Source organism: Camelus bactrianus, chromosome 34, assembly GCF_048773025.1.
Source record: "Camelus bactrianus isolate YW-2024 breed Bactrian camel chromosome 34, ASM4877302v1, whole genome shotgun sequence".
Lineage (NCBI taxonomy): Eukaryota > Metazoa > Chordata > Mammalia > Artiodactyla > Camelidae > Camelus > Camelus bactrianus.
The window spans coordinates 6784378-6810026 of record NC_133572.1 but is presented as its reverse complement, the minus strand read 5'-3'; the positions used below and the strand labels follow the sequence as shown (position 1 = coordinate 6810026).

The 25649-nt window shown below is 43.2% G+C and overlaps 1 protein-coding gene and 1 long non-coding RNA gene across 7 annotated transcripts in view; one reads left to right on the top strand and one right to left on the bottom strand.

Moving 5' to 3' along the window:
• STYK1 (serine/threonine/tyrosine kinase 1) overlaps positions 1-20258 on the top strand; it is a 34181-nt gene extending 13923 nt beyond the window's left edge. The window contains exons 1-11 of one of the 6 annotated variants that reach the window (XM_074357385.1): positions 885-1277; positions 4641-4721; positions 6835-6983; positions 7432-7566; positions 9983-10249; positions 10877-11058; positions 12749-12832; positions 15014-15222; positions 16834-16874; positions 17551-17647; positions 18846-20258. In XM_074357385.1, coding sequence (XP_074213486.1) covers positions 4693-4721; positions 6835-6983; positions 7432-7566; positions 9983-10249; positions 10877-11058; positions 12749-12832; positions 15014-15222; positions 16834-16874; positions 17551-17647; positions 18846-19050 — 1398 coding nt within the window. In that variant the 5' untranslated portion in view covers positions 885-1277; positions 4641-4692 and the 3' untranslated portion in view covers positions 19051-20258. Of the gene's footprint in view, positions 1-884; positions 1278-1844; positions 2387-3659; positions 4148-4640; positions 4722-6834; positions 6984-7431; positions 7567-9982; positions 10250-10876; positions 11059-12748; positions 12833-15013; positions 15223-16833; positions 16875-17550; positions 17648-18845 lie in introns of those variants that run through there. The other 5 variants (XM_074357387.1, XM_074357386.1, XM_010946420.3 and 2 more) reach the window with 5 other exon arrangements.
• On the bottom strand, positions 13468-25648 carry LOC123614443 (uncharacterized). The gene is made up of 2 exons (XR_006721829.2): positions 25550-25648; positions 13468-15444 (listed from the first exon to the last, which is right to left on the bottom strand). It is a non-coding gene; the product is annotated as an uncharacterized LOC123614443 (long non-coding RNA).
• Position 25649: the final 1 nt, after the last annotated feature.

Genomic DNA, 25649 nt, shown 5'->3' with positions numbered 1-25649 from the left:
GGTCTTTTGTTTCGCTATTTTCGGTTAATATAAGCTTACCTGACTGGCACAGCTCTGTGACTACCTCCCAACCCGGAGGGCAGGTGAAGAAGGCAGGGAGGAGGAGAGAGACTAACACACGCGGATTGTCTAATGTGCCTGAGGTCTTTAACATAAATGATCCCTTGGAAGGTAGGCATTTTTGTCTCCACTGTACAGATGGAAAAACAGAGGCTCAAAAAGTAAGGATAATGTACACGCAGCCATGATGTAGTAGAACTGAGATGCAAACAGAAGCCGTCCTCCAAAGCTCCTTCTCTTACCATTACCCCGTGGGAAATTACAGGCAGGGGAGGGACAGGAATGAAAACTTGCGAGGTTCTGGGGCTGCCGTGATGTGGGAAGGAAGATGCGGGTCCAAGGGAGCCTTCGGGATTTGAGAGGTGGAATAACCGGTTGTGGGGACTTCTTGGTTGCCTGCCCCTTTTTCTGGTGTGATTCACTTCCTGCTGCCCTCTGTACTCCTTCACGGCCCTCTGGAGAGAAAGAGGCGTCTGGTCCCTTAGGACGAGAAGGAACGGCGAGGTCAGGTCATATGCCTCTGAACGCTGGGTGACGCATCTACCAAACCCGAGCTAGAACCTCAGACCTCTGACTCTGTTGTCACAGCACCAGGTCGGTGCTGCTCCCTCGTCCCCGGACTCCCAGACCCCTCAGCTCAGAAGCACGCTGACCCACTCCTGCTGCTGGCTCCTGGCTGTGCTGAGTGAGGTGGTGATGTGTGTCCCAGAGGTGCCTTTTGCATCCTGCCAAGGGGTTATTTGCTTTCTATGTATAGGCTCCTTACAAGGACACACCCTGTGTAACACAACACTAGCTGATTTCCTGATTGTGCAGTGAGTGCATTTGTCGCTCTGCCTGCCTGGGCCAGGGACTCCTTTATCAGAGAAGGAGCAGGTGTGCGTGCGTGTGCGCGTGCGCGTGCCCGTGCGTGGGTTCCCACAGTCTTTTGTGGGCTGTCTTCCTTCTGCTCTGCTCAGCGGGGACCCTCCTCTCTGCAGAGGGCTGTGTGCTCGAGAAGGCTGGAGGCGGTGTGGCAAGACACGAAAATAGATCTCCTGGCTTTTGGGGGGGAAATGCCAAAAGATTTTTAAAGTACCAGGAGTCCCCTCCCTTGGAAGAAAAAGCCGAGCAGGGTGAATAGCAAAGAGGGGGACTGATCCCCAGAAATGCAATGTGACTGACAGCAGTTGAGACACCCCAGCAGCAGGGACCGGCGTCTTCCGTGTGTCCATCAGGTAGGCGAGAGGAGACACATATGGATCAGAGGCTGCTCTGTGTAGAGGCAGCGGTGGTTGTGTGTTCTTGGCTTTGCCCTCTTGTCAGTGGTCTTTATTCTGGGCTTGGGAGACTGTTGTTTGGTAATCCCACGAAGAGGAAGTAGCCAGCCAGGAGAGGATCTAATTTAAGATATGTTATTTCCAGGCTTTTGAGGTTGGAACGTGGTGGATGGAGGGTTATAGAATCGGGAACATGATAAACAGGGTAATACTTATAGTCAAAATACCATGTCTTGAATTGGTGGGATACCTCAAAGGGCACGAAGTGCGTTCTTGTCTGCAGTGCCGTGTAAGGCCTGAAGCTGCCTGCGGGGCTGTGAGCGGGGCCCTCCCGCTGCGGCGTCCCGGCGCCTGGCCGCCCTGCCCTCCCTCCCTTTGCTCCTCTAACAGAGCAGGCTTCTGGGGAGGAGCCGAGATACAGTTTAGGCTTCCTCACCATTACTGTACATCACGTGCGTTTCAGGAACTCCTGCCGACAGGTAAAATTAAGCAAGAAAAGCTGACAGGCTCTGTCTTGACAAAAGCTTTTGTTTCAACAGGGTCAGGACTCCCAGGCAACAGGCTGAGACCCTCTCCTTTTTATGGTTCAAAAAGCACTTCAAGGCCCGGGTGCCTAGGAAGGTGGAGGAGGCTGAGGGTGAGGACCATCCCCGTCTCCCGTATCTGAGAAGAGCGGGAGGAAGGGATGCTCTCTGGGGAACCACCTCTCCTCTCCGCCTCTTCTGCACCAGCAGATTATAATCCCTGTGTGGGCGGCGAGTTACCTACATCAGTCTGATTCCCTGGGTTTAGAGGGCCGCCTCGTCAGTGAGCCCTCCCATTCACTTTTGTCCACTCATGAGTGCGCTTCGGGGAGAGGTGGAGCCCGAGGCACTGACATCCAGCAGAGCAACCCTAATTATTAGTCCGGAGCTCTGGCCCTGGGAGTTCTGGCCCCTTCCTGGCCCTCAGGCTCGCAGTGGAAGGTTGCTAATCCTGGAAACCAGGCCCTTTCCCTTGAAATAGAATTGGGCTCAGCTCCAGGAACATGAACAAACTAAGAAAATGGTCCAGGATTCCATAATCTGGTGAGTACGGGAAACCGTTTCTGATTCGACACTTATTTTCAGGATGCAGTGTGAAGACAGACGTGCAGACATGCCCCTGAACGACCTTAGAGAACAAGCAGGCAGATTCTTCTCACCTGTCCTTTCCGATTTATGGTATAGTTGTTGGTGAAATTCGGTTTCAGCATATGGTTTCCATGATTCTTTGGATTCTGACATAATTCCTTCTTGACACCATGTGTCTTGTCCATTTGAGTGACAGGTGCACATGAGTGGTGAAGTCGTTTCAGGAAAATTGGTTTTGAAATCAAAAGACTGGAGTTTGAAACTTTTTTGGCCATTTACTTGCTTTTTTTTTTCTTCTTTTTTTTCCTCTGGCTAATTCAGAACTGAATTCCTCTGAACCTCAGTGTCCTCCTGTGTGTGAAAGGGCGCTCATTTTCAGAATGTTGCAGATAGGTAACTGGAATCCTCTGGATCTGAGCAGTTCCTCTCTATCTTGCTTCCAACTTAACATGGTCACTCCATTAAGTGACTTTTGGTGGCTGGACAGCTCAGAGGTAGGGGTGATGGCGGAAGCAGAGGGAAGGCTGAGTGACTGAGGGAGAAGGCAGACTGTCTCCGACTCAGGGACCCTCTCCATATATTTTCTCTTCCTCTGCCCCGTAGCCCACAGCTACTAAGGACACCCTCAACCCAGCGCGGTGCCCGTCTAGGCAAGCGGGTCACTTGCCTGTATAAGAGAACATCGCTGGCAGATCAGCTTGTGTTGACAGGCAGGTGGTAAGGTTGAGGATGAGGCTGGCACGACAGATTTAATCACACCTTATGGAACTGGGACCAGATGTCATAGAGTCGATCAAGAAATTTCTCACAACATAGAGGCAGAGTACAGGAGAACGCATCTAATTTTTACAGTTCTATTTGTTGATAAATTTTGGTAAGAATCTCTTCTGGATGCTCATGAGAAAATTGCTGATTATGTCAGGGCCATTATTGTGCTGACCAAACCGAACTGTCACTAGTGGGAGTTCTGTTGTTGTTGAAAAAGAACTCTTTCTTTGTGTAATTAAAACAGATGCAAAAATGCAGTATGGCATTGTATTTTCCTTGTAGATATGTGTCAGAGTTGGGAGAGTTAATATTTAGCTCGGTTCTAGCTATGGTCATTAACTTCCATGGTCTCCAGGCTATAGTCTTGCAAAAATTTGGGGTGGATTTTGCTTCCCATTTTACTTTCGTTCTCTTTCTATTTGAATCTCTGTCTTTGTAGTGAGATTTATCAGTCTAGGTCCTCATTTCAAGAGGGGAACTCAACTTTTTAAGATGCTAAAGTCAGAACCAACTGAGAAGAGGAAAAATAAGGAATGACAGCCACAAATGAGGCAATAATATTGCTTTAATTAGAGCCCTTCTGGCTGAGACTTGGCACTGTGGGTGTGTGTAAACTATAGGCAAACTATGTACCTATTTTCCAGCCGCCAGAGTTATCGGAATTAACAATTTCACCACTTCACTGGACCTTTGATCTCAGTGCCCTGCACCTAGTAATACGTGGCACTAAAGAGAGGACTTGAAATCTGCCCCAACTGTTTATTCCTTGTCTGAATTAGCTTTGTATCCAAATGAAAATAAATGTTTTGTTTAGAAAATAAGTCAAACACAGTAAAAGAAAATTAGACTATAATACAGGATGTAGACTTTTCCCACATAACCCATGGACCACAATTGTTCAGACAGGTGCTGTGAACATTTACTTGAGCCCCGGAGCAGGAGTCTCAGGTAGGCGGGGAGCCTTTAAAAATAATCTGAGAAACAATAGCATGAAAGCAAAAGGCATGTAGACTAGTGTTTTATATACTTAAGGGTTTCCTCTTAAGAGAAGAAGCAGAAGCCAATGTATTTTTTTTTTCTTTTAACACAGCGAGATATAATCAAAGGGGACAGAGTATGGGTCATATTGTACAGAAATGTTGGACAGGAATATTCTTCTAATAGATGGGTTAGAATCCAGCCCATAGGAAGGGTCATCCCAGAAGGTTCTGGCATCTAGACATGCCTTTTCTTAGCTTGACACAGAACGGGAGGCCCAGACACGTGGTAATTGAACATTAATGGCAAAGAAAAAAATGTAGAGAGGAATATCGTTGTTACAAGTGAATATAAGAATTTTGTGATCTCAGTGCTTTGGTGAGCTCTGTGTGGCTTTCACGGACAGATGGGTACACCTGGCATGTATTCCTTAAAAATTCTCGACTTGTTTGGTATCTTATAGGTGCCTATAGCCAAATGGTGAGAACCTTGTTTAGGAAATGCAATAGAAGGTCATGCTGCGTCCAGCAGTGGGTGCTGCGGAGTAAGTGTGGTATCGGGGTGGGAGGATAAGCTTGGGTTTGGGTCCCTGGGTGTGGTTATGTTTACACATGTGGTGTCATTGGATGTGGCCACCCTGAGCAGCTCTACGTGGGGACATGTGCACAGGGCTTCCCATTTCATGTTCCAGTTTGTACCAGCGGGTGTGTAGTTTGGTTTCTGGGCAGAGCTCACGAGTCGGAGCTGGCTGCTGAATGGCTCTCTCTTCCTCTTGTGCTGTGGTAGGAGATTATGTCACAGAAAAGACTCCCAGGTAGCCAAGCCCATTAAACTGGCTGCTCCCTGAATGAAAATAATTACGTCTGATCATGCACCGTAAAGGAAGCAAGAGGGAAGAAAAACAAGAATGACAATGGCAGGGACACATTTTCAAATTACGTTAAAACTCTTCTGGCTGAGCTCATGTTTTAAGACCTTCTCCTTTGCTCCACCTTCTCAAGGCATGTTGCTTCCTGCCCTTTTATGAGCACTTTCCCTTTCGTGTGGTCTTGTGGAATTGCGGGAACGTCCACCTTGCCCTTTTGACTTACAAAATAGATGAGATGGACTTTGTGATCTTATTATTCACTGACTGCATAGATCCCTTGCTCTGTGCAATCCCACAGATAAGAATTTCCCTCTCTCTCTGCAATGTTCCTCCTTCTCGCTACTCCTCTGTTTATTTGGGCTTCTGTCAACCAGCCACCTGCCTGTCCTCTGAGTTCTAAGGGAACTGTTTAACTCTCAGCCCCTCAGATGAGCTCACAGAGCTCCAGGAATGGTGAAGAGAAGGCTCAGCTGGCTGGGAGGTTCCTTCACATGTGTGTTTCAGGCACTGAGACACTGCTTCAATACAGATCATCGTGGTTCTTCGTATCAGTAAGAAAGCACAACATGTAGCAGAAGGCAGCATAATATGGCTAATGTCACACATGTACAATATAGCATAATATCATATAAGCTACAATTACGATTTTTTAAAATTTGACCTTGTTATCAAATCACTACAAAACTAGAGCACATATTTACAGTTACCTAGACAGTAGAAAATTACAATATTTTGTTTCTGATCAATGAGAATTAAAGAAGTTGGTTTTGCGGGCCACAGAATCAGGCTAACCAAGGGCAAAGTAAAGTTTGTGCAAATATGGAAGAGTGGTAACCACAAGTTCTCTTCAAAAAGAAAGAATCAGGTTTTTGGGAATATGCTAATTATACAGAATTATATAGAAACACGTGCTGATTATATAGAGTTGAAAGCGATGAACATAAAGAATCTCTGGCCGGGTAAACACGAAACTAGTAACTATAGTCTGCTTGGAGGAGAACTGGGAACTGGATAGATGGAGAAGAAGGAGGTGGGAGGCAGATTTTTATCTTTTGGGGTGGGTATGCCATTTTATATTTTTATTTTTGAATCAAATAAGTAGATTTCCTTTTTGTTTAAAAAAGAGAGAAAGAGAAGATGGCTTAGTACAGACACTTGTTTTAATCTATACATTGGTAAGAATGAGTGTCTGCATCTGTCTATATATGATGGGCAGGGAAGGCTCCTTGGAGCGCTGAGAGCTGTAGAATTAAATAGTTTCTATGCTATCTGTTGATTGGTAGTGAGAATGCAGTGGGGAGAGGACGTTTCAGAGAAAGAAAGCAAATGTATAATTCATCTCGCTTGAGATCTGCCAACTATTCATTGTCTGACTTAGCTTTGTATAAAAATGGAATAAAGTGTTTTGTTTTAAAAAATGGGTGATACATAGAAAAAGAAAATCAGACTTGCTTAAGGACTATAACAAGGATAACTCTTTCTCACAAAACCCATGGACCACAATTGTGCACCGTTCATGAACTTGACCACTGGAGCAGGAGTCTAGGGTAGGAGGGGAGCCTTTAAAATAATTTGAGAAACAATGGCATGAAAAGGTAAGACCAGATCAGCACTGTGTTAACCATATAAAAGAAAAAAATGGCAGGAAAAAACAAGTTCTTCCAGTCTGAATAGCAGGTGGATGGCTGGAGATGAGCTGGTGGCTTAGAGAGTTCCAAGTAGCTGTGTACCTAGTAACTAGTGATCTGCAGAGGTGGTTTAAAATTCTGTGTGTGTTCGCTTTTTTCAGAACGACTCGGTCCTTGGGAATTATTCTCAGCTGTGCTCTGGGCATTCTCTGTGGGTCAAGTGCTGAAGTGGACAGCTGCGCGGCGATGGGAGACGAGAGGGGCATGACACGGACACTGCTGGAATGCAGTCTCAGTGACAAGCTGTGTAGTAAGTAGAGATATGCTAGAGATGTCTGTCCTCGGATTTCAGGGCGACGGAGATTAAGATCGGAAGAGATTCTGCAAGGAAGATCGTTTGATTTCTGACAGAAACGATGACGGTGGTGATGACAGGAATTGGCACTAGAGGCCACTGTCTTTGAAGTGGGGGTGAGTGGCAACCGTACAGCCAGATGGGCTTCGTCCTTCATCTCAGTAGGAAAAACGAGAGAAGAGGCACAGAGCATCCTTGATGGGCTAAGAAACAGGGTCACTGGGGTTTCAGATCAAGGAGCTGATTCCACTTGTGGTTGCACTGAATGAAAGTAGAGGGGCCAGAAGCAAGAGACGATCGTGTCACGTACGGTGAGCTAGGACTGGTGGGCAGGGGAGTGCTGTGGCCATCAGGTTAGCCTGCTCCTTCAGCCTCTTCTCTTCTTGCTTGACTTCCTGCCTAGTTGTCCGGGAGCAGCAGTATGAAATCATCATCATCCCAACCCTCCTGGTTGGCATCTTCCTCATCCTCCTTGGGGTCATCCTGTGGCTTTTTATCAGAGAACAAAGAGCCCAACAACAGCCTCCTGGACGCCGAGGTAAAGTTCACACTGGAACTGGGCAGTGGCTTGGGGCAGATAAAGGTGACAGAAGATAAGACCTATGCCTCAGTGAGCCCAGGTCTAGAGGTCCCTGCAGTGAGGTAGGGGATATGGGTCTCCTCCTATGGAGTTGAGAGGGGGTGAACTTTTCTCTAGGGAGTCATGAGTAAAAATTAAGTATACGCTTGTTAGCTGAAAGAAGAGTAGGCAATAGAGGCCTCATGGAACCTGCTTCTGTCTTCTTTGTCCTACTGTACAAATCTTTGGCCATGTGAGTGTCTAAGGATTAGGGAGGAAGACCTGTTGGGTGACACCCAAGGCTCTGTAACATTGAGCTTTGAAGGATGACATTTTACTCTGTAATACAGTCCAACCCTGTTCTGTGCTTCTGGAATTTATGACGAAAAGGGATAGCCTTCATAATAGTCTTTGAAGCATTAGGTAGGCGATGATAACACACTGTTCTGGAGTACCGCTGAGCATATAATTAAAGGGCATCCGCTCATACATGAAACTCAGGGACAAAAGAAGGAGAAACATATCCTGACAGTGACATGAAACTCCGTAGTGGCTGATCCTTACTCCTTCTCTAAACTGTATCCCAATTTTCTTATCATTCACTCTTACAGAAAACTTCTCAAAGAAGTTGCCTTAACTCCCTCTCACTGCTTCTGCCTATCACGTTCTCTTTTGAACTTACTAAAACAAGGCTTCTCCCCGACCAGTTCACCCGAACAACTCTTTCCAAGATCACCAGCGACAGCTAGGTTGAGTCTTCATAACCTCTCAAAAGCATTTGAAATGATTTTGCACTTCCTCCTTCTTCAAGTACTTTCTACGTTTGTTCTAAATCTGCAGTCACTACCTAACTGATCTAATTTTCAGTCTTAACGGATTCAAATACTTTCTTCCTTCTGATTATAGTCCCCTTGAATTCCAGATTCTCATACTAAACCACCTACTTTGCAGTTGTGACCTAGTACACATCTAAGATGTATTATGTGTTGAACAAAGGTCCTGAAATCCCCTCACAATGCCCTCCCCCAGTGGCCTTCCTTATCTCAGTAAATGGCAAGCCCCGCTCCCTGTGTTCAGTCTAAAACCTTGAAGGTGTCCTTGACTCCTCTTTCTCTCACTCCATATCCAGACCATTAGCAAATCCTGTTAACTCTGCCTTCAAAATAGACTCAAGCCATTCTCACCTCTCACAGATAATTGTAATCCTAGCTGGCTTCCCTGCTTCTGCCCCTATCGCTTTTTCCTTTTATGCTAGGCATCCACTGTGCCTCTGAGCTAGACCCTCCCCCCACCCACCCCAGAATGATTCTTTTAAGGCGTCAGTCAGTCCTGTTAACTCTCTGCTTGAAACCCTCCAGTAGCTTCCCATCTTAGAATGAAAAAGACAACATTCTTTCAATGACCCTACCTGATCTGGGCCCTCTCTGGCCTCATCTCCTGTAACCCGCCAATTATCCCACTTGGTTCCAGGGGCACTGATTTCATTACTCTTCCTCAAACATGCCAAGTGAGCGCCTTCCTCAGTACTTTTGCACTCCGTGTTCACTTTGTCAATAATGCTCATCCTGATACCAGTATGGTTTGCTCTCTCCTTGCTTCCAGGTATTTCTCAAAACTGGTCTCATCAGAAAGGCCTTTCCTCACCTTCCAGCACACAATTGCATCACTGATGTGATAATCCCCCTCTTTTCCTCCATAACACTCCTCACCTGGTATATTATTATCTGGCAAGTAAGTGTCATAAGAATCTCTGCCTTATTCCCATCACCTAGAATAGTGCCTGGCACGTAGGAGGTGGTCTTTGTTGAATAAATGAGTTAATGAATGAATGGAGATATAATGAAAAGAACAAATGTCTCTTTTCCAATGGAGAAAAGTCGGCTTAGAATGGGGGAAAGTACCAGAAGACTTTTTTGACTGAGACGCTAGGAAATACGGATTAATTTGACCTTGGGGACAACTTGAGGGAAGAATAACCATGGCTTAGAGTTGAGTAGTTATCCATACCACCCCTCCCCGCATCTTTGGAAGCCATTTGATTGACTTAAATGATCGTCCCCACTGGCAGTTACCACCAGTAACTTTTGGTGTCTGTGGTTTGATATAGTATGAATATCTCCATACTATGCTCATACCAAATCCTCGGGAAGACTGAAAGGAATGTCACTACCAGTTTCCAGAGGTCCACTTGAGTTGTCTTAGAAGTAATGGGATTATTATAAAAGTTTCACAAGGTTTGTACTGATGCTGGCTCATAGAGAAGCACCAGAACGTATCTTCACATCAGCCAGAGAGAAGATTGCTAACACGCTTCCTTGCGGGGTTACTCCAGGTGCTGCCTTCCTGGAGTCCCTGGGCTAGGGCAAAGCTGGTTAGTGTCACTTCTTTGTTCTAGGCATTGCCCATGTGCCATCTTCTAGAGGTGTAAGCCAGGAAGCAGCAGGACATGGAGGAAGTGTGTTTGTACCACTTAAGGAGACATCGGTGGAAAGCCTTCTACAAACTTCCACACGTGCCCTGGCTAAGCTGCAGGTGCCCCGGGAGCAACTCTCTGAAGACCCGGAGCAAATCCACAATGGTAGTTATGGGGCCATCTATCGGACCAAGATATATACTGGGGACCCTGCTAAGGCCAAGAGTGTTGTCCTCAAGGCTTTAAAAGGTAAAAGGACAAGTGTTGGACTTTCTTTCCTTTTAACATTTTTACTGTGCGCCCACAACAGTGAATGCTAACAGGCTTTGCAGACATTGAGACGTTAATCAGCAGATGGTTGTGATGACAGTTGGGCTCAGAATCAGAACTGGGAGCAGAAAATAAAACTCGTGATGGAAATGTTCTTCTTCCGGTCTTTTCCTAGCTAACAGTTTCCTAGCTATCAAGCTGTTAGAACTGATTTTTGCATATTGGCTGATACCGTATTTTTCTTTTTTTTTTTTTTTTTTTTGCCGATACTCATGATCTGGACCAGTAATGATGGATACATAAAAGAGGACAAGGATAGGAATAGCAAGAATATTCCTCAAAAAGCATAGACAGTAAAAATATTTTAATGTGAACAGAACACTTGTCTATTTAGGCAGAGGAAGCCCTGTTTCTGTTATCTTTGACAAAAGATCAGCGACACTGATGATCTTCTAATTGACTCTCTTTCTACTTGCTTTTTGTCTACAATCACTCCCCTGTGACACCCTGAAATTTGTCACCTGAGGTTGCTTGCTGCCTCACACCTCCCATTTTACTGGTGATACTCTGACTGCTCACTCCCCATGGCTCTTCTGTCCTCCACAGAGCCAGCCGGGCTCCAAGACGTGCAGGATTTCTTAGGCCGAATCCAATTCTATCAGTACCTGGGGAAGCACAAGAACCTGGTACAGCTGGAAGGCTGCTGCACAGAAAAGCTGCCGCTCTACATGGTGCTGGAGGACGTGGCCCCGGGGGACCTGCTCAGCTTTCTCTGGACCTGTCGCCGGGTGAGCAGTAGGAGGGTGTAAGGAAGGAAAGGCCTTACCTGGCTGATAAGCTGTTCACACATCAATTAGCCTGAAAGACGGCAAAATAGAGAGATATTATGATAGCATAACAGAGTGATTATCACCATCCAATAGAATTTTTTATATTGATAGAATATCTGCTCTGTCTCATATGGTAGCCACTAATCACAGGTGGCCGTGGAATCCTTGAAATGTGGCTGATATGACTAAGAAGCTGAAGTTTCAATTTAATTTAATTTTGAATAATATATGTTCAGATAGCCACCCGTGGCTCACAGGTACCACACTGCGCAGTGCAGAGGTAAAGAAGTGGACGATCGGCTCCATCTCCTACTAGCTGTGTGACTCAGGGCAAGCCACTTCTCCGAGCCTGAGTCTTCTGAATCTGTAAAGTAGGAGTAATAATAATTATTAAACTTCAGACATTATGTTTGTAAAAACATAGTGACTGGTACTCAAATGTAAGCAGTCAAAATGGTAGCTGTTATAACGATAATTGCATAACAGCGTAACTACTGTTAGTGATAATTTCATTGTTGTTAGTGTTAGGTGTGTCTGTCTTTCTGTAACATCACCCTAGTGTGCCAGGGCTGAGGTGAGAAGAAATTCAGCCTGCAAGTTTTTGCATCTCCAATCCACATTTTTAAAAACGAAGACGTGCAGAAATCTCCGGGCTACAGTGCAAGTCGCTTTCCTTACACTTTCCCCACTTCTCTATCCATCCCCCTTTTTGAAGTGCTGTTTTCCTAGTTAGCGCCTCGCTTGCTGATGAACAGAGTTCAGTATTAATCGCGCCTCCCCAGCATGCTGACTGCCGTGTTACTAAATGTATGTGGAGAGAGGACGCTGTTGACCTCTTCCATCCAGCAGTGCCAATAAGACAGTGTGCACATCATGAGATTTGGAACCTTTTTCAGAGGTTATCCATCTGTCACATGGTCTGTCTCTAACCTCACCAGCTTCTGTTTTTCAAACTACATGCTTGTCGATTTCAGATCGTTTTTGTGTGCCTTTCTCATCACACCTGACTTCTCCCTTCCCTCCTCTGTGTCCACTCACGCTTCAGATCTCCGCAAGAGCTTTCCTTACTCCTCCAGCGGAATCGGCTCTCTTTCCTCCAGCATCATATGCTCTTTTGCGTTTCTTTCATGGCACTTATAGGTACGTATTTATGTATGATTATTTGGTTCTGATTCCCGAGTGTCTGCCACCCTACAAGCTCCAGGAGGCAGCAGACATTTATCTTACTCACTTTTGTATTGAGTTCCTGAGATGGAATCTGGCACCTAGTAGGCATTCAATCAAGATGTGTTGAGTTAATGTGCTTAATTAATCTCTAACACACACACATACTCCGCGTCAGGAAAACTGCTGCTTTATCTGATGGCTAGTTTTATATAAACCTTTTTCTCATCTGCTATTCTGTTCTTCCTTCATTCTGCTATCCATCTACATTCTTTATTGTTTCCCTGCTCCAATAAATCACTGCCTTTGTCTGCATACTGGAGAATCTCTCACAGCAGTCTCTTCTTCAATCTTATAGTCTGTATGTTTATGTATTTTTCTTTTTTTAAGTCTTGATAACTGCATTTAAGAATGTCTCCGCCCATTTTTTCTTTCAAATCTCTTCATGTCATTTGATGTGACGCCTTTTTCTCTATCTCTTTAGGACGTGATGACCATGGATGGCCTTCTCTATGACCTCACAGAAAAACAAATATATCACATTGGGAAGCAGGTTCTCTTGGCTTTGGTAAGGCTGGGGAAGATGACAACAGGTGGCAGGGATTCTTCTGTGTGTCCTGTGCCTGGCATTTGATGTCATATTTCTCATATTTCTATTCCTCAATGGGGTATATGTTATAAAGTCAGATGAAAGTTGGTGGGCAGAAACTCAAGCCCTGATAAATTGTTTTCAGTTCTTTCTTTACGAAATTGTTTAGATAACAGAATTCAGGATTGGTAATTCTAGGCAGAGAGCAGTCAATTTGGGGTTTTTAGAAGGAACAGGAAGGGTTTTAAAAGGTTTCTCAGTCTTACAGGTCAAAAGCCAGGGCCAAGAGCTATAAGTCCACTTCCCGATTTATACTAATATTAACAGATATACGAGGGAAAAGGGAAGCAAAGTGAGAGAAGACATGGGGAGAAACTGAATGGGTGAAAGGCTACAGAAGAAGGAAGTTTATAATTTATACCTGAAAAACAAGAAATACGAGTTCAGAACATGTGCGGTTGGAGACTTGCTTTGATACCATATGTGATAGGAAATGCACATACCTGAAAAAGAACAGGGAACAAGTGGAAGACGAGGAAGAGAAGGGGCGACAACGTGACCGTTTCTTGATTTTAAACTAACGTAAATAAACAGGGAAGAGAAAGAACTCAAGGTTTAAGAGAAAAAATTACCTTTACTGAATTACAAATTTAGATGACTATCTCTATGAGATTATTTAGATAATTGTGTTTAGAATCAGCATTTGTTACAGAAAATCAGGGCTCTGTGAAGCCACTGCTTTAAGGCTTTGATACTCCTTGCCACTTCGAGGTGCGAAGTATACCAGAGCTCTGCACGGACCCAGGGAAGGCCTAGGGAAGAAGAGGCAGTGAGGTGAGAGAAGGCTCCGGCTGAAGTTCTCATGGGGCAGAGGAGAGGGCACAGCACACAGATAAATGTTCACGGTGGTGTTTGGAGGGCCTAACTGGTATGTTTTCTTGATAAAGTCAGGGTGTCAGGATAGAGTCTGCCTTGTATCCTGAACCGTCATTGCGGGGATGTTCCGAGGGATCACACAAGCGTGTTCCTCAGAGCCCTAGGCTACCAGTTATAACATGCTATTTCCCTTACTTTTAACAATTCAGGATCAGTACATTCCTTAATTCTTCTCATTACCATATAATTTCTTTGTTCTAAGAGCTCACCAGAGACCAAAACAAACAAAACAAACCAAAACCAAACCCAACCCAACCCCAAACCCTGCTAGCCACTGTTTGCTTCACTGTCACCGATGGGAAATCTCCAACTTCAGCCTTTTGTTTTTTCACACCGCGCTTGTTTCGTCGTCTCAGACCCGAGGCTCTAGCTCTTCCATCACGGGTGGGTTTTCAGCTTCTCTGTGTGCCTGGAATAGCTCGGTTATTGGGGAAATGATTTCAGCACGTCGGTGTCATCCACGTACAGTGATTCTCAGGTGCCTTACTGGCTGTGCAGGGACCACTTTGATACTTCTTAAAAATATAGATTCCTAGGTCCCTCCTCCTAGATTTTGGTTAAGTACACCCTGGGTGAACATCTTACATCTTATGAATTTATTAAGCTCTTGGGCAATTCTGATGTGCAGCCTGGCCTGAAAAGTGTTAGCAGAGTTTGTAGTTCTGCCTGTGAATTAGAACAGCTGACTGTGGTCACCACCTCTTGGTAACTGTGTAGCTTTGCATAATCATTTAGATTTATCTAAAAGTTACTTCCCTAACTTGCCTCATCAAGTTATTTTAGGGACAAAATGAAACTATGTTAAAACTCTATGTAAATTTATTATTATGCCACTCAGTTTTGCTCTGTGCTCTGTATATGGCCTTGTTTGGGGGCTGCTGCTAGACACTGGCAACCTGCTCCCCTTCCCATCATGTAGCTGGGTCTTAGCTGAGAGGAACGTGGAATCAGGCCAAGGTCAGGGCTTGATGCAGAGTTGGGGATTACACTTTGCAAACTCAGTACTAATATGACTTGGATTATCTGTTCAGTTTGGTGATCCTAAACACAATGCAAAAATGTCTGATTCATGATAAATAATTGGAAGTGATATGTCGTCATTAATGAGACTTGTGCAGAGTGGAAAATGTCCTCTTTTCGAGGATCCCTGGGACTGCTTCTCTTTATCTGTGACCCAAGCCGTGACCTCAGACAGCTGACCCATCTTTGATCTTACGTGGACAGGAATTTCTCCAGGAGAAGCATCTGTTCCATGGGGATGTGGCAGCCAGGAACGTCCTGATCCAGTGCGATCTCACCGCTAAGCTCTGTGGCCTGGGCCTGGCTTATGAAATCCACTCCCGAGGGGCCATCTCCTCTACTGGCTCGGTACCTCTCAAGTGGCTTGCCCCGGAGCGGCTTCTGCTGAGAGCAGCTGGCATCAAGGGAGACGTGTACGGTTTGTTCCTGCCCTCTGGGTTTCTTCCTCTCTTGACCTGGGTGTCCTCCAATCCCTGAACACGCCTGGGTCTGTTGTCAGTTCTGTCTACACATGCCATCTCTGCTCAGAAGTCAGACAAGTGCGCAAGCGAAAATGTGCATTACATGCCAGGGCATCTGGCTGCGGTCCTTGTCAGTGCCCTTTGAAGTATTCCCTCTGTATTAGACCAGAAGCTCTAAGTAGGAGGGAAAAAAGAAAAATGAAAAGATTATTCAAGTCAATACCTGAGAACTTAACCTCAGAGTTTGTTTTATCTGAAAGAGGTAGGTCTGCTTCATCAAAATTTAAACTAGAAATTGTTAAACTAAAAGACTATATTTATATATATATATATTTATATATATATAAAATAAATATAAATATATATATTTATTTTAATTTAAAACAGATGAATGGATATTTATCCATCATTTGGAGGAGGGCCAGGGGGATAGACCTGCTATGCTAAATGAAGTTACATTTTGTGCTTCTTGTACAAACAGCATGCATAATGAATTATTTTTGAATTTCAGTTTGGGATGATTCTGGGTGAGAAACTTGAAAACAACTGGGATGTAATTTGACTGTAGACCTTTATTGTTAATTTTTTCCCCAGTTTTTTACAGTCGTCTCAGTCACACCATTTGACAGCATTTTCTTTTTGCAGCTTAGTTTTATAGAATTTTTTCAAAGCATTCAAGCTAGTTTCCAGGGAGCTAATACTTTTCAGCATTTATATTTAATCAGCTTACGTGGTATTTAATTGATTACATGATTACAGTTACACGTATGATTGGCATAAACAGGATTGTAAAGAATCACAATTGACTTTTGGTAACCACGACACTCAGCTGCTTGGAGAAGCACATAGACGTAATGCAGAATATCTCACTTAATCTGTTACATAACTTGAATGTTCTATGCCGCAGAGGAAACTTGGAACATCAGTTAACGTGGTGAGTCAATTAGGAGACTGCTTCTTTATTCCACTGCTGCGTCACTGACAGCTTTTCAGTAGAGGTCTGGGAGTAACAAGCTTAACTGGGAAATACTGCTTATTTATTGGGGATATTACAGAATACTGAAATGTACATCTCTCAAATCATATGGCTCAGGCAAATACCTATGCCAATTATGTATAAATCTTGCTCTGTTAATGTTTTTCCTAGGTTTCCTAGATCAACGATAAAACTTGCTTAGCCTTGTGCTAAGAATAAAGGCTGGAATTTCAGCAGGAAGGAATGGAAAGGATGAAAAAGACAGAGGGGAATTTCTGTATGTTTGGGTGAATCTGTTTGCATGTTTGCATGAACATTCATGCAATCTGGCAAATAACAGTAAACATGTTACTGTGGAATATGGAAGAACGGAGACATACATCCAGTTCTCAAAGAGATTAGGCTCCGAGGGCACTGGACAGAAACACTTTGTAACGGCTCTACGACTCTGCTTATTGTATCATCCCTCGATTCCCCCTTCACTGCCTTACGATGCAGTTCTTACTGAAGGTCTCTGATATTTAAGTGAGCTCTCCTTACGAAAGGCAGAAAGAGCAATTAAGTGAATGGCTTTGTTGCTTTTACAGCTGGTCCTTTGGGCTCCTGCTCTATGAGATGGTGACTCTAGGTAAGGAGGATCCCCAAAGCCGTGTGCACCTGTTTAGAGACAGGCAAGGGCGTTCACTTGGGTGGTGGATGACAGGTGCTATGAGAGGGGCTTTCAGTACAGTCCCTGGGAGTCCAGCTGGGCTGATGTGGAACCCAAGCCTGATTTGTAAGGGAGTCTTGTGAAGTTGTGACTCTCTGTCCCTCTCCCCTCACCCTTCTTTTTGACTCTCTTTTGCTTTCCTTCTCTTTCTTTTCCCCAAGACTTTACCAATTCCAAGAGATGTTTTAAAATCCAAGGATGAGTCTAAGAGTAATCTTGCAAAAATATAAAAATACGGCCTTTAGACTTATTCATCCATTTGATTGAGAAACTACAGCACCTTCTCACGTTTGGGAAGCAGACAGTGGATCTTCTTTCTTACTTTGCTTTATTTTGTTACTTTCCTAAAGACTCAGCATTCTCCTAAATTATCAGTTCCCTTCCAAACACCTTTCTTTCCCCCCTAAATTCTCCAAAGCTATAGCCTTCCTTACTTGGTCACCAGGGAGCAACTAAATTATAGCTATTATTTTTCCTAAGGCTCTGCATTTTGCAGGCAATTAGCCCCCAGGGGTGGAGGGCAGTGTTAGTTACAGGTCATGTTCGAGAGGATGCTGAGGTTTTCTTGCTACTCTCATTCCTTCCATCCCTACAGGGGCGCCTCCATACCCCGAAGTCCCTCCTACCAGCATCCTGCCGTATCTCCAAAGAGGGAAGATGATGAAGAGACCTAGTAGCTGCACACACAGCATGTGAGTGTCTTTTAAAGGCCGACTCTTCTCTCATTTCAAATTCTTTTTGCTCCTCATCAATCACACCCTTTCCGACATGGCTCAGGTGAGCCCCAGCGGTCACTATGTGCTAATGTACAGCCTTAATCCAAATCTATGCAGTAAAACACATCCGCTCACATATATGCACATCACATATATGTACGTGTATACACACATATAAACACAGACACAATATTGAGGCAACCACTGGCTACTATATTAGAAATTTAAGTTTTCTAAAACTGATAAAACTTAGTTCCTCTGGAAGCTTTAAAACCAGACCAAACCAAATCCAAGTACAGCAGTGTTTTATGTTTAAATGTCAGTCTCAGAGCCTGCCAACCTCAGTTCTACTAGAGCTGTCTTGACTTGACGAAACGTCTTTGAAAACAGACCATGTTATAAATTCTCTATAAACTGGACTGAAGAAAAGACAGACTACAGGTGATAAATACTTTTATCTAGATTAAAGCAGTTTCCTGGAGAAGCTAAATAACACAGGAGGGACAGGACCTGAATTAATGGAAGGGGCATCTAATTACATTATCTGAAATTAGTGTGAATCGTATTATTCCATAACTTCTTATTTTTCCTGCTGCAGCGGAGCTGTTACTGGTAGATGTGTTACAGCAATGGTCTGGAATACTGCAAGTTACTAATATCTAAAGATGAAAACACTTAATTTCTGAAAGAGTTTTTGGCAATGGGAAAAAAAAGCCTGCTCTGTCATTCTGATTGTAGCTTAAGAAATCTTTAGTCATTCCTGTTGCCCTGTTGAGAAGATGACATTAACACACTTAGGAGGATGAGAAAGAATATTATCCTCTGAGAATATGGCAGGCATATCTGGGCCTGGAGCGAGAAGAGGGACACCTGCCGAGCGGGTTGATGGGTTTCACGCGGCTTGGTGATTAAGCTCGTGATCTAAGGGTTATGATATGCATGTTGGCTGGAAATGATTTGACTGAATGTGCTATGCACGATTAAGAATAAGATGTACATGCTTATGTGCATGGGGCAGATAGTTTTATGCACGATGTACATATAGCACGCGAAGCGTGCTGTGACACAGATCAAAGAACTGTAGGGTGTTTTTTGTTAAGGTCTGTTAGGAGAGGAGACATGACTTTCAGACTCGCCTCGTCAAGGAAGTCTGTTTCACTCGTTTCCCTTTCAGGTATGGTATCATGAAGTCCTGCTGGCGTTGGAGCGAGGACAGCCGCCCGTCACTTGAAGAGCTACGCTCACGCCTGGAAACTGCCGCTCGAACAGCAAATGATAAGGCTGTGCTGCAAGTACCAGAGCTGGTGGTGCCGGAACTGTATGCAGCCGTGGCTGGCATCAGCGTGGAGAGTCTCTCCTACACCTACAGCATCCTCTGATGATCCTGCGGCAACACACATTTCTGGGCGATCAGAAACTCTTGGAACCAATTCCTCCAAGAACAGAGAATAGACTTTCTAGTGGGACATAAAGGGAGAAATGGACATGGATCCTGGATTTTCTCCCACATATTTCCCTAGAAACCTGAAATGATGGTAGATAAGGCTGCACACGCCGTAGAATCCTTGAGACTGAGAAATATAATTTCATTTCTCTGTTAAATTTCTGCTGTTCAGGTCTGAAGACACAGGGTAGATGGGGTGGACTGTGTCATTGCAAGGGAGGTTTTAGAAATCTGCAGTGTTTGTCTTAGCATGGCACAGATAATCCTCCCGCCACAGGCTGGTTTCCTCCTGAAACGTGCTTCTATCTAGGCAATTATAAGGTCCAGAACATTGGAATCAAATGAGGGAACAGAAAGCCGATAAAGAAGTTGATGAGAAGAAAAATGTAGGTTCTGTTTGCTCAGGAGTATAGATGTGGACCAAGGGCATCCGTTAGAGAGAAGATGGAGGAACGACAAGTCTTCAGTCTCATTCCCTTCATGCAGGGCTGGAGGAGACCCATGAAGGAAGCTCCGAGTCTCCCCTGGGGTACAGACAGGAGAAATATGATCCCCTTTGATCTAATTCTGATACAGGTAAACACTGTTGGTACTTCTTTTAACCAGAAGCTGGAGGAATCATTTCATGATTAAGAACATTCAGCATGTTCTTAATGTTCATCAGGCTGGCTTCCTGGTCCATGAGACAAGGGAGATTGAGCCCAAAGAGACAGGTCGGTGATGAATATACTGTGTATGTATTTAATATGGGAAATATGGAAACCAAGCAAGAGTGCTTAGGAGATCAGACTGTCTTTAACAAGGGCTAGGAAAGGGTGTAATCTGAGATGGAAGGACGGTAGCTTCCTTCCGATGATGTACTGTGAACCTTGTTTCATTAAATTAGTATTTATTAAGTGAAAATAAGCTTTTCTGGTTATACAGTTGCCAAAATCTCTACAATATGGAAGACAAAAGTAAACAAATGGAAATTAATGTCAATAGAAAAATTCAAGAGGCAATCTACACTGTCAGAAAAGGGATTCCTCACGTGTTCTGCAGGGGTAACACCCCCCTCACAAGGTTGTTGTGAGGACTGAATGAGAGTATGCATTTGTACAGTATCTGGTATATTGTGTGCTCAATAAATGTTAATCTCCTTACTGCCCCTCTTCCTATCCTAGAATTTTTCGTATCTTTTTCGTTTAACATCGACTGTGGCCAAGAAGAGAACCCGGGTCTGTCAGTCACACTACAAAGCGGGACACGCTTAAAGATGAGTGTGGTACAAATGCCACGTGACTAAAACGATGACGGCATTATTTTCGTGTGAGGTCTGGATGATGAGTCACCTCCTACTACACCAAAACACTGAAAGTATGATGATGATGACAATTCAGTTGAACATGTGACCTGTGATTTTAAAGAATGCTTTAGATACTCTAGAAGTGACGCCTAAGGCTGCTGTGGGAAAGATGACTGGCAGCTGAAAAGTTTGCAGAAGTTAGAATCCTGATGGAGTCATGATGAGTCAGCCAACTGAATAATGATTCTTGCACCTGTAGCAATACCACAGCGACTAGTCAGGATCTGAACGGGTGGTGAGTAGCAGCAGAGAGAAGGGGGGTCGAGTGGCTCGGCACAAAACGATAAAGTCCTATGGAATCTCGCGGTTGCTTTTCAGCTGTTCACTTAAGTCAAATTTTCAAAATATTTATTTATTCATTCAACTGTTTTCAAAGAATTGAGTGTTAAGGCCAACTGTGCCAGACACTGTGCTAGGTGTTGGATAAGAGAACAGCTCTGGATTACAGTCTGGACTACAGAGCTTTGGATTTACAGTTTCTTCAGATAAAAGAAACAGAGAGCTTTGGATTACGAGAGACGTTATATACGTATTTGGATGGGTACGTGTTAACTACAGATTGTGGTGAGTCCTCTGAAGAGAAAGTATAGGACAGTAGAAGGGAGCATCAGGTGGGGACCTCCCTGAAGAAGTGGTATTTAAACTGAGCCCTTAGGGATGGGTAAATAAGCCTGCCCGTAAGAAGAGCTTTCCAGAAGGACTGTGTATATGAAAACTCAGAGGCAAGAAGAAAAGCACTTGGAGGAGCTGCAAGGAGGATGGGGGCAGAGGGAGGTAGGAGAGCTGCTCCTAACGAGATGCAGCATCGCCCTTTCACGCTGTATGTTAATGTTTGTTTTGGGAGGAGGCAAAGAGGCAGACAATTGCTATTTTGAATCATATTTGTATTTTCTGGATATAGGTCTGGAAAACGGGACACAGTAATTGTTTCTTCCAAGAAAACTGGGTCTTTTCTTCACTTGGCCAGGCTTTTTCTAAAAGGGGGTTTATATTTCTGCCATCTTTGACCTACTGGCCAAACCAGGTATTTCCTAATGATAGGAATGAAACTTTACCATTTAATCATTTTGAATCTGGGTTAGGATTTTTGATTTTTTGGATTCCCTCCTCCTTCAGTCTTTTTTTTTCTTCTTCAATTTATGCTTTATTCTTTAAAAAAAATTTCCAACATAGTTAGGAACTGAGCAAATCCTCACCTGGATACCATGTCTAACTGAAACTTGACAATGTAATTGAACTTAGAATAGTCTGAACTATTTTCAAATCATGTTCATGCACGACACTAGATTTAAGTATTTTGTTATTAAAATTGAATAATGATGCTTTTTCCCACTATTTTAAAAGAAAAAGTAAGTTAATGAACTGAATCCTCTAAATCTTAACCTTGCTGTAACAACAGTTTTGTTTTACCGTGACTCATTAAAACAAATGAATACATATACAATGGAAGACCGGGAGAACAGCCTATTATGCCTGATTTAGCAGACTGGTTTTACTTGTTTGGGAAATAAGAGTTAGTGGTTATGCTATGTGTTAGAAGCATAGAATATTGTCATAGGCTGAAAAAATATTAGTCTAAATAATGGAATTGAATATATCATCACGTCATAATAATCTAGCAATAGTTTCAAGTGCTCACCACGTATAAACATATCTGAGAAACAATGGTGTGAAAGGTTTGGTGTTTCTGCATGAATGGTGGTTCTCTTATCCACTGGATGGTTAAAAAGACACATGATTAAAGTAGAGAGGTCTATTACAAAAGAGAGGAGAGAAAGGTGGGTGGATAGAATAAAGACTGAAATGCACCATAGTCATTCTGACATTTCAAAACATTTAAATTACCTTAGAATATTGTTTTAGACCATATAATATTCTTGATTTGTGACTCTGATCAATTTAATGGAATGAAATAGCCCTCACAGCTTTTGTTCTGTAAATACAAAATCAAAACTACTCAAAAGCTACTGATAAAATAAAGAAAGCAAATGAAACCCACAAATATCCTCTCTAGTGTTTATCACAGGAAAGTCAGAACATGTTTCCAAAAATTGTAAGTAGGAATGGTTTGATAATTTTAAATAGTGGGGCAAAAGAGGGGTGAGGACAGAGCAGACAAGAGATCAAAGGAAGAGATTAGATGCAGGAAAAATCAAAACATTTTAAAAGGGTAAATTAACATTTGTAAGAAATAATCATCTCTGACCATAGTCCTCTGACTTGGTTCGTCACCATGAAGCCGAAAGCAACAAACTTGAAAACACTAGTGGGAAAAATCATTATTTTATCAATGAATATTGTGTATTTGATTAAATCATTAAGCTTTGCTTTCAGCTGGAGTTGGAAAATAAAATGTTTATTTCTTAATTATTTCACAAGGGTTTTTTTTTAAAGCTAACCACAGATACATTGCATTAGCAAAGGCAGAAATGGTTCTTTTATGTGGCTTCAGTTAAACAGCCCATTTATTTTCATAAATCAACTGTGGAAATACGCCCTGGTTTGAAGCCGAGAGCCACTGAGACTGAGATTTCTCAATGTTCCAAAAATATTTTCACTATTTCCAGCCCACATAAAAGTATATGAAATCGTTCTTACATAATGTCATTGTCCAACAACGGTAGCCACTAGACACATGTGGCTATTTAAATGTTAATTTAATTAACACAAATTAAATAACATTAAAAAGAAAAAATTCAGTTCCAGGCTCACTAACCACATGTCAAGTGCTCACCAGCCATTTGGAACATTTCCACAGCTCTGGTGTATAACATCTGAGAAGACCGCAATACGCAAATGCTTTATCCTGTTCCAACCCTTACCGTGAAGCAAGAGATAGACATTCTGGCTTTTTTTTTTTTTTTTTGCTAAATGTAGGAAGGATTAAGTAAGTAAAGTAAGTATATTTTCACATTTCATCTTAAAAACAGAATTAAAGAGGATTAGTCTTGAGCTCAGTCTTTTTAGGGGATAAAAACAGTAACTGGCTACAGATAGAGATCTTAACACTATGCATCCATAGGCTTTGCTTACACAGTCCCAGTCCTGGTATCTGCAGCTCGAGTTAGGGAAGGATGAAGATGAACACTGGGACACGTGCCAACAATCTGAAGGAACTGCATTAGGAAATCCAAAGACCGAATGAAGCTCCCATCAAAAAACAAACTATATGGATCACTATCTATATTTTCAGAGATACCATGGAATATTGTGGTCAAGTTTCTGTGGGTTATTGTTACTTTTGTGTGTGTGTGGGGGGGTAATTAGGTTTACTTATTTATTTATTTTAATGGAGGTACTGGGGATTGAACCCAGGACCTCCTGCCTACTAAGCATGCACTCTACCACTGAGCTACACCCTCCTTGCTCTGTGGGTTATTTTTGTGGTAAGTTCAGTGACTGACTCATCCCAGTTTGCCTGGGACTTTCCAGGTTTTAAAACAGAAAGTCCCACATCCTGGGAAACTCCTCAGTCCCAGACAAACTGGAAAGGTTAGTCGCTCTAGTGGCAAGGGACGGTGCTTTATGTTTCTTGTGTATCTTCCATAATGGCAGCCTACAGTGGGGACTGAATAATTTTTCTATATTCATATTTATACAATGGTTAATTCAGATTTCTACATTGACAGGTATACAATTGCTAGTCCAGACTCCACACAACCTGCCCAGTTTGCCTTTCTGGTTTTTCCACTTCCATGAACCTTATGTCCTAACTATACTGAACTTCTTGGCTTTCCCAAGTTAGGCATTTTTATACCACTGTGCCTTCGCTCAGGCTGTTTGCTTTTCCACCTTTCTGAACACAAACTGAACTTATTCAACAAGGTCCAATTCAAATAGCACACCTTGTCCCAAGCCCCCCCCCCCAACCCCGGGTCACTTTCTTCAACTTCCCCCTCCCCCAGTAAAGGGACCTGTTTTCTCTGCTGTATTATCAGAATTAAAAAAAAAAAATCTTTCTTATAGCATTTGCTTCCTTGGGCTAATAAGTGTCTACATGTTTGTCTTCTAGACTACAAGTGCAAAGGACTTTTTTTTTTATTACCAGTGCCCAACCATTTCTGGCACATAGGAAATACCTGTTATAACTCATTATATAATGTTTTATAAATTTTAAACCTTATTTTATATGCAGTATCTCATTTGATCCTCAACAACTCTGTGTGCTTGGCAAGCTGATTGCAGTACATTTGGTTGGTGAATAAGCAGGCTTAGAGATAGCTCCTTAACCAAGGTTAGGCAGAGTAAGTAATGGAAATGAATCCCTGGTCTTCTGACTGCCCCTCTTTCTACTAAATCCCACTGAAGGTGAAAAGTCATCTAACAGCCGGGATTATCCTGTGTGTTGGTAAAAGAAAAGTGATCAAAACCATTTGAAAAAACAGGCTTTGAGTAAAGTTTCCCTTGTCTTTCCCCATCCTTCAAAACTCATCCCAGAGGAGCATTTCTTCACTTCCCCAATTTAATTCTGTCTGGTTAAGAAACGTGGGCTAAACCATTTGATCTTAAGTCAAATTGCCAAAACCCCAGAGGCCACTGAAGAGTAACCCTGAGTATACCTATGTTCATGTATGACTGAAGCACAGTGCTGCACACCAGAAATCGACACATTGTAAACTGACTATAGTTCAATAAAAATATATATACAAAAAAAAGTAACCCTTACTGAATGAAGCAAGTTTTACTATCAAAGGAACCCTTTTTACCACGACTGTCAGAGATGTTCAGTTTCAACGTGTCTTTTAAAAATTTCGGACCTCCAGCTTGATGGAATTCTTCCTACTTTGTCTCTATTACTATCGGCTTCCAGATGCAACCATTGTCCGATGGGGAAGGGCCCGAGTTAAGAATTTAGCAGGGGGGAGGGCTGCATTCCAGATCTGCCCCTCAGGTTCTGGCTTTATCTTTATTTATTCCCCTAATCAAAGCGCAGTGGAGCCACACCCCCCTCACAGGATGCCGCGCGCATTAGAGACCCGAAAAGTCAGAGCGACGTGCAAACTTTAGTTCTAGGCGCATAACAAATGCTTTCATATTTTCACACTTCTGTGCCTTCCTACTATAATTTTGGAAATAACACGCTTCCTACCCCAACAAAGCAAAGTTCACGTCGTTGCCGCCCTCCTCCGGCGCCTCCGGGCCGCTCACGCGAGACGTCGCCCGAGAGGCGGAAAGGGCGCGCACGCAGT